Source organism: Erpetoichthys calabaricus, chromosome 9, assembly GCF_900747795.2.
Source record: "Erpetoichthys calabaricus chromosome 9, fErpCal1.3, whole genome shotgun sequence".
Lineage (NCBI taxonomy): Eukaryota > Metazoa > Chordata > Cladistia > Polypteriformes > Polypteridae > Erpetoichthys > Erpetoichthys calabaricus.
The window spans coordinates 97,669,472-97,678,895 of record NC_041402.2 but is presented as its reverse complement, the minus strand read 5'-3'; the positions used below and the strand labels follow the sequence as shown (position 1 = coordinate 97,678,895).

The 9,424-nt window shown below is 36.8% G+C and overlaps 1 protein-coding gene across 3 annotated transcripts in view; it reads right to left on the bottom strand.

Moving 5' to 3' along the window:
- Positions 1-5,165: 5,165 nt before the first annotated feature.
- The window catches only part of LOC114657991 (tumor necrosis factor receptor superfamily member 5-like), a 69,424-nt gene continuing 65,165 nt past the window's right edge, over positions 5,166-9,424 (bottom strand). For all 3 annotated transcript variants that reach the window (XM_051931732.1, XM_028810001.2, XM_028810002.2), the window contains exon 11: positions 5,166-6,045. In XM_051931732.1, the coding sequence (XP_051787692.1) occupies positions 5,798-6,045 (248 nt within the window). In that variant the 3' untranslated portion in view covers positions 5,166-5,797. The remainder of the gene's footprint in view (positions 6,046-9,424) is intronic.

The window sequence follows — 9,424 nt, the reverse complement described above, 5'->3', positions numbered from 1 at the left end:
TGGTTCCTGCCCTGTGTTGGCTGGGATTGGCTCCAGCGTGACCCTGTGTTCGGATTCAGCGGGTTGGAATATGGATGGATGGATTTTCAATCAAGACTTAAAAAAACAATACGTTTTAAGCACCGCTAATATTACTCATTTTGAAATATACATGTTGCATGCCTTGCAGTAAGGAGAGCAAGATTTGCGTCCAGGGTCCTCCCTGCATTTGCATGTTATCCCTGTGGCTGTGTGGGTTAGGCTACCTCTGGGTGTTCTGGTTTTGTCCCACAGTCCAAAGGCATCGTTAGATGCATTGGCGATCCTAAATTGGCCTGGGTGTGTGCTTTTGTGTTCACCCTGTGATGGACTGGCATCCTGTCCAGGGTTTGTTCCTTCCTTGTGCACTTTGCTAGCTGGGACAGGCTCCTGCATACCCCAGTGATCCTGCTTAGGACTAAGTCGGTTAGAAAATGACTGACTGACATTTAAAATTAACTACACTCTCTGTAACATACTATATAACACAGAGTAGAACCTTGACACCTAAACATTTAATTAAGTAGAGAGAACTTATGACAAACTATGGTAAGTAAAATAAAAAAAGTTTACAATTATGAAAAGCAAATTTCAACATTGCCAACAGCACTATCCCACTTACCTTTTTGGGAGTTATAAATGCGACAGATGGAAGAAATTCCTGTTACAGTATGTACCATCATGTATCTGTTACAGATGAGTGACACACTATAGACAAGGCACATGGACCATACAACGGTTTACTTGTTCTTTTCAAGTAAAAATACTGAACAATTGAAGAGGTTTATTGTACTTATGCACATACATCCATCCATCCATCCATTTTCCAACCCGCTGAATCCGAACACAGGGTCACGGGGGTCTGCTGGAGCCAATCCCAGCCAACACAGGGCACAAGGCAGGGAACCAATCCTGGGCAGGGTGCCAACCCACCGCAGTATGCACATACAGTACTGGCCAAAAGTGTGGTGTTGCAAAATATGATAGACCTTAGCCACAAGAATAAACCAAAGAACTCCGTTTTCAAAAAAGATGGGACACTGTAAAAGGTAAATAAAAACAGAATGCAATGATTTGCAAATCATTTAAACTCATATTTAATTGAAAGTAGAACAAACATATCAAATGGTGAAAGTGAGAATTTTTAAATTTGATGCCAGCTGCATGTTTCAAAAAAGTTGGGAGTGGGCCAAAAAAAGACTGGAAAAGTCATTTAATGCGAAAAAACAAAAAACACCTGGCGGAACATTTTATGACTAATTAGCTTAATTGGCAACAGGTCAGTAACATGACTGTGTATAAAAAGATCATCCCAGAGGGGCAGAGTCTCTCAAAAGTAAACATGGAGAGAGGTTCACCACTCTGTAAAAGACTGCACAGGCAGAAATGATGTTGCCCCATGTAAAATTGCAAAAGATTTGAGGATTTCATCATCTATGGTACATAATATCATTAAAAGATTTAGAGAATCTTGGAGAAATTTCTGTATGCAAGGGACAAGACCGAAAGCCAGTACTGGATGGCCATAATCTTCAGGATCTCAGGTGGCACTGCGTTAAAATTGGACATGATTCTTGCAGTGCAAATCACTACATGGGTTCAGGAACACTTCCGAAAATATTCTCTGTGAACACAGTATGGTGCTGCATCCACAAATGCAAGTTAAAACTGTACCATGCAAAGAAGAAACCAAATATAAACATCATCAGAAATACCGCTATGATCTCTATGCACAAAGCTCATTTAAGATGGACTGAGCTGAATTTGAAAACTATCCCGTGGTTTGACAAATCAAAATTAGAAATTTTTTTGAAAATTATGGATGCTGCATCCTCCTGGCTAAAAAGGGGAGAGACCATCTGGCTTGTTATCAGCCAGGATCCATGATGGCATCGGGGTGCATTAGCGTACATGGCTTAAATAGCTTGCACATCTGGGGAGACACTATTAATGCTGAACTAAATATATACAGGTACAGCTTTTGGAGCAGCATATGCTTATTTCAGCAAGACAATGTCAAACCACATTCTGCACATACAGCATTACATCAGCATGGCTCCGTATTTGAAAGATTCCAAGTACAAATCCATCACCCACTGAAAGTATGTGCCATATTTTGAAATGAAAAATAAGACAAAGGAGACCCCAAACTGTTAAGCAGCTAAAATCCTCTATCAGGCAAGAATAAGACAACATTTAACTTTCAAAACTTCAGCAATCAGCCACCCCAGTTCCCAAATGCTTACAGAGTGTGGTTAAAAGAAGAGCTAATGCATCACTGTGGCAAACAGGCCCCTGTCCCAACTTCTTTGAAATGTATTCCTGACATCAAATTCAAAATGAGTAGATATTTTTCAAAAAACAAGGTACAATTTCTCAGTTTCAACATTTGATAAATTTGTACTATTTTAAAGTAAATATAGGGTTGACATGATTTGCAAATCATTGCATTCTGTATTTATTTACATTTTACACAGTGTCCCAACTTTTTTGGAAGCATGCCTGTTACAAGATTATTTTACCAAACAGCTAATATTACTCATTTAAACAGTTGCATGTAAAATTAACTGCATTGCTTGTCACACAAAATGGAACATAAAAAGCAAAAATCTGAATAAAAGCTTAAAATTACAAAGGCATCACAGTCACTGATGGGTAACAGTCATCAGGCAAGTGATAATTAAGAAGCAAAGCCTTTGAAAACATTACTGGGAACAAGTCAGGAAATCCTGTTATCGGTTAACAGATATGACAATGGAAATGCAGCAAGTGGAAGCAGGGGGTCCATAAAAACAACAGATACATTATCTTAATTTAAAATACAGGAAAACATGCAAGTATAAAAATAATTTTTGTTAAATCCATTATACGCGAGAAAACAGAAAACAACAAATAAAAATGAAATGGATAACATACTTCACTAACAACCAATAGAGTTTCAAAATCAAAAACAACACAGAGGAGCAATATATACACAGACATTATGTGCTGCTAGTTATTACAGGAGAAAAGCAGTCTACCCATCTAAGTTCTGAACCAATTTTCCATTACAGGGTCTCAGAGCATGGAAAAAAAAGGTAAGCCACATTTGCACACAGCCTACACTAAGCTAATGTATGGGTGCTAAATAGAAAATGCATGTGTACACTGGGAGAATGTGCAAATAACACACAGGTAGAGATCATGTGGTGTTCCAACTGTGAAAAACTTAAAAAAAAACAAAACTCACTTTTCTCATTTACAATTTCTGAAAACCACTGCAACTTCTAAAAAATACTCCTGATGCCTAAAAATGGTTTTGTTTATTTTCATAATTTTATTACAAAATATAGCACTTTGAAGCTGGTATGAGGGAACTGATGATTAAAAATGTGAACTAAAAAAAAACTTTATAATTCGGACAGTAAACTTCAACATTGCATACAGCACCAGCACTATCTTACTTGACTTTCTGAAGTTCCAGTAACAGATCAGTATGAAACTGTTACTGATGTGTGACACAAACTAGACAAGGCAGATGGACCATACAACAAGTTGCTTGCTCTTTTCAAGTAACAATAGTGAATTACGCTAAATGCTATTAGCATTTGTACTTGAAAATGTTCTACTGCAAGTATGCACACACACTACTATCCAAAAGTGAGATGTTACAAAAATATGATCGTTCTGTACCAAAAGGTTTAGGTAGAGGCTACTACTCTTGTAAGATGATTTTACTGTGCAAGGAAAAACAAATCTGCATTGCTTGATTTTCAAGGTAGGATACATACATGAATCATAAATGACACCATTTGCATAAATGACAACCAGTAATTGGAAGACTGAAACAGACACTTCACAATATTGAACATTGCTTATTGAGAAAATTATTTTTCTCACTTCATTCTTTATTTTGTTTATACTGTTATCTCATCTTTGCAGAATATTTCTCCCAGCAACAAATCTTTCAAGCTTTGATTTTACCAGTAATCTCTTACTCCTCAGTAATCTCTCCCCTGGTGGCAACTTTTAACAGTTATTGTTAACATTTTTGGTAATTAAGAGCAAAGTCTTCTTGTATTTTTGTGTTAAACAATCATTCACCTTACATTTGAAACATATGTATATATTTTCATTAATAAAATGTATGAAAGTGCTAGTTACTGTATGATCCTATTACAAAAACTGATCTTTCATACATCTGCCCAGCTCTATGGAATTAAATCCAACACAAAATGCTATTGTCAATGTCTTGCTTGCACATAACCTCTCCAGTAGCTTTAGTAGTAATGTTTTCATACCTCTAACCTTGCTGCTGTGCTAATATCAGAAGGAAACAAATGTATTGTATATCCAGTACATTCACATAGATATACATTGTCAGGGTTACAGGGGCTGGAGCATATCCCAGCATCACTGGAAGCAAGGCATAAGTCATAAGTAATAAACCTACTGGCCCTGTGTGATGGAGCGGCATTCTGCCTAGGACTCGTTCCTGCTGTGTGGCCTCTTTAATGCTTCCAGTTATCCTGACTTGTAGTCTTTGGACTGTGGGAAGAAATCAGAATATCTCCAAGATGAAAACTTTATACAGTGGTCATTCCAGACAGGAATCACAAATTCAAGTGTTGTGAGGTAGAAACTATAACATGATATTATTTTCACACATCTCCAAATCATTTTTTTTTCTTTAAAGGCAATTTTTCTTTTTTATTTTTTTTTTTCTCTTTTTGGCAAGTCTGAGTTGCACCTTAAATATATGATATCTATGCAGTAAATAAAAATAGAAAAGGCACCACTAACTTACAGTAATGTTTTCCACCAAGTCAGTGCACCCTCACCCCAGTATATAACTTCTGAAGGTGGCTGTATGCATTATCAAGACATGTACAACTTTTGAAGACTTGCCTATGCCTAAGTAACCCATTTCCTCTGACCCATACCCTTTATGATGGACTGAGTTTGGTCTGGAGCCGGTGACCAGTGTAACAGATGAGCACATGTTTACTAAAGTAACAATTAATTGACAACTAGCTGTCTAATCATGGCAGCTCAAGTGATAAATAACAGTACAACAAAAAAGAAAATCAGTAATATTACCTCCATATTGCAAACATGAGTATAAACACACTGTAATGAAAAATGATAAATGTGATTCTTGCTCAGTATACAGCATTTATTATTGGTGGCACAATTTACCTTAGTTCCTGTTTGAAGTATTGGTAACAAACTTTGAACAAACATGTGATGTGCGTTTCTATAAAAAAGCATGAAATGCACATAGTACTTAACCAACATGAGCATTGATAAATGTAATAAACTGAGCGCATTTGTGATTTTAGTGTTCCACATATTCTCTTCAAGTCTTGTTCATCTTCACAAGTTCCTCAGTCCTGGGGTTGTTAATTAGAGCTTACTCTTTAAAATACTTGATGGTTATGCTTCACCAAGTTATGCGGCTTCTCTTAAAAATTTTAAGGCTTATATATTGCGAAAGCAAATGATATATAAAGATATAAAAATCCAAAGCCATGAAACCACAAGCCTCCTTAATAAGTGAATTCGAAAGTACTCCATTTTTAATAGCATTACCAAAGACTTTATCATCATATCTTCAGTATAGGTCTTCCTTCACCTTTAACATAACCACTGAGCATCATTAAAGCATAGGTGTCTCTAACATTACTGTATCCCATAACATAAACCAGTACTAGCAGATGCTAGCCGAGGCAGGACTTGACTGTCACCCAATGCTGCTGCAGAAGTGACAAAAGTACAACTTGTCATTTTCTTCTGATAATTAATACACTGTGTTTTCCACAATGGAAAGATGAGACTCCTTCCCAAATTCTTGCTGTGGCTGATTGGGCTGTTCTTGTACAGGCACAGATGTTCTTTCCTCCTGAATGGGTAATCTGATTTCAGAAAGTCTTGCCGGCAGTCCAGTTTCTGGAGAACCATTTTCTGAAGATGACGCTAAAGAAGAACTGCAGTTGTTATTCACCACAGGTCCATTGTATATATATACATTGCCATGAACAGTCATGCCTATGAAGAGAAAAAACAATATTAACACTTCTAGCGTGATGAAGAATAAACTACTTTTCAAGCAGGTATTCTTTTCACAATTTTCATGGATCATCCACAAAAAATAAAGCGCAAATTAGAAGTATAAATGTGCACTTTGAAGAAATTAACTTTGACTTGTCAGCACTATGGTATTATGTGTTAGGAGTTCTCACATGGGACTTAAGTACAGTATAAATTAATTAACAAATAAATAACACTGTACTGTATATAGTATTATATATATATATATATACTAGGGGGCATCGCCCCCTGCTCAGTTCGCTCGCCAACCCCGTGTTTGGTTTTCCGGATACACACTTTTAAGATTTGTTTTCTTTGAATTGTTGCTATGTCATTAGTTCCACTTTTATTTCAAAACTTCTGTAAAAACAATATTTGTAATCTTGCCAGTCCCAATATGCTGAATCTTTTTAATGAGGTCAGGACAGGTTTCTCTGTTTGGAATTTTAGCATACAAAAAGATCTATATCATCAGCAGTTAATAATTTTTTTTTACAAAGTAAAAAAGTAAGTAGAGTTCTGCATTGGACTCCTGTCTGTAAAGTCGTGCTATTTTCCTCTCACAGTTCCAAAAGTACATGGGGTTACCAAGGTGATACCCCAGCTTTGGTCTAGGTCAGGGGTCTGCAACCTTCACTATCAAAAGAGCCATTTTGCTCCCTCTTCCTCCAAAGAAAAATAGTCTGGAGCCGCAAAACATAACACAGCTTATAAACTTTTAAAAGTTTTAATCTTTTTTTAGATTTTACATGTTACAACCACGGAATACAACAAACAGAAGTGCAGTGTGCATGTGTAGGCCTACTTTGAAATAAATTTAACTGAACTCTGCAGGCCTATTTGAGTCCTTCCTATACCTGTATAAAATTAAAATAAAAACTAGCCCACTTTAATATAAATAAAACATTTAGCTGTAGCTTAGCAGCTTTAAAAAAGTAAACATAAAATTCCATTTCAGTGTGCTCTCATCCTCTTCAGGTTTCCCTCTCAGCCAGCAATCAACTGAAGCACCTGAACATACAAAAAAACCTACATCAGCTCCGGGTCTGAAATAAATGTGTTTTTTTTTAAATATTAGCCTATTAAATGCTATTGTTCTCACCTGTTTAATGTGACTTCTGTTTCTGAAGTTCGCTGCAGATCATCTCTAGCACTTTGAGCTACTTTTTGTATGAAAATGTGCTATATAAATGTTGTTGTTCTATGTCGGGGCTATACGATGTGACTTTGACCTTCACACAGGACTGCAGGCTCATGTGTGAGGTGGGAGAGATATTTGGGCTTTATGAAGTTCATTCTTGAGAAAACTTGCTCACATAAGTATGTTGAGCCAAAGATGGACAGGACTCCAAATGCATATTTTTTCATGTTCATATATGTTTCGGGAATGGCACTCCATGTATTGAAAACAAGTTTGTCGGGTTTGGGGAGGTTTTCAATATCAGTCCATTTGTGCTCTTTAGCGAGAGTAGCCTTCTGACGGGCGACTTCTTCGAGATCCGCTCAGGCATTTGAACTTGGACACCCATAAATCTTTATCCGCTATGTCGGCCAGTTCAATTTCTAGATCGGGCTTACTTACTCCTGTGAATGCGGATGTGTTCAGCAGGGATGGGTCGATGTCCAGGGAAGGAGAGAGTGTTTTTTTTCTTTCTGAACTCACTGAATCTTTCTCTAAATGCAGCTTGCATTGCAATAATTGTACGGTGGAAATAATCACAATTTATGTGAATGTTCACTGCTTTGAACTCTCTCAGGGAGGGGAAGTGAGAGAGTGTACCTTTCTGTACATCTCTGGCAAACACTGTCATCATGCGCTCAAACACCAAAACATTTAAAGTCAGAGAATAGATGCTCTGATATTTTTATGAACGATTCTTTCATGTATTCTCCGTCTGTGAACGGCTTACCCCTCCTTACGATCTCTTGAGCTGCCACAAAACTAGCAGCTGTAGTTGATTGTGGAGAAGTGATCCACTTTTTGAAAGTATGTTTGCTCTGTTCAGCTTTCCGTTGCAGTTCCGAAATTGCTCTCTTTCGCTCATCTTCACTTGGGTATTTTTCAGTGAATGCTGAGTGCTTGTTTCGAAAATGTCTTTCAACGTTACATTTTTTGTTGTTCGATAATTTATCGCCACATATTAAGCACACCGGTAAGCCAGCGTCGTTGGCGGTGAAGGCAAATGCTTCTGTCCACGCAGAATTAAACTCTCTGTTCTCTTCTGGGATTTTTCATTTTTGGGATTTATTCATGGTTAGTGCAGGGGTCGCACACTCCAGAAGCCACCTGCAGGTAAAGGCGAGGGCTATAGACGTAGATGTGACGCATATTTTAGTTGACAAATTATAAATAAAAATAAAAATTACCGGTAGATGTTAAAGTGTATAATAGTAGTAGTAGTAAATAAACATTATATATATTACATATATTATATACAAATTAAATTAAGAAATTGCCGTTATTCATTTTCATGTTTTTTTTTTTTTTTTGTCAAGGCCAAAAGGAGCCATTACAAGGAGGCTGAAGAGCCGCATGCGGCTCCAGAGCCGCGGGTTGCCGACCCCTGGTCTAGGTTTTTGACTCCTGGGGTAAATTTAGCTTTTTAAATAAGCAGACAGATAAATATATATACACTAACAAAGTAACCAATAAATGCATGTGTGGTAAACTCCGTTTTTGAAATTCTCAAGATTCTTTATTTAGTTATACAGGACAACACGCAGTGAAATGCATCCTGATCCGCTTATCAAAAACTGCGCAAAGTTAGAAGAATATCAGTTAGATTAACAAAAAGTCATAGATTGAAAGATAACAGTATAGTAGAACATAATAAATAAGTATAGTTATGTGAATAAAGGAGAATTAAGTGTTAAGGTACAATAGTGTAGTAATTATTGTGCAAAAGCAAAGTTAGACTGGTGCATAGTTAAATGAGGCAGTTTGTTTTTTGCGCTACTGCGATCTTTACTTTCTTTTTTTATATTTTCTAATTTTCCTACTTTCATATCCTTTAACTTTCTCCACATGTGTATAGCGCCGGTTTTTTTTGAGCCTTTCTAATATCACTGGTTTCATAGTCTCTAACCTGCTCTGCATGTGTTTAGCGTCAACATTTGTAAACGTCTTTATGAAGTTCTACTTTGTCATTTTACTCATTGTCTTTTAATTCTGAGCCGTACAGTACAATACATAGAACAGAATAAATCCTCAATACAATATAAAAATAAAAATTCTAGAAGTACGGAGTAGAATTTCACATTAGATGATATCACATAATATGATTTGGATTTGTTTTAAGCCCTGGAGACCTCATTCATCAAGCTGCCTCCCCCATTT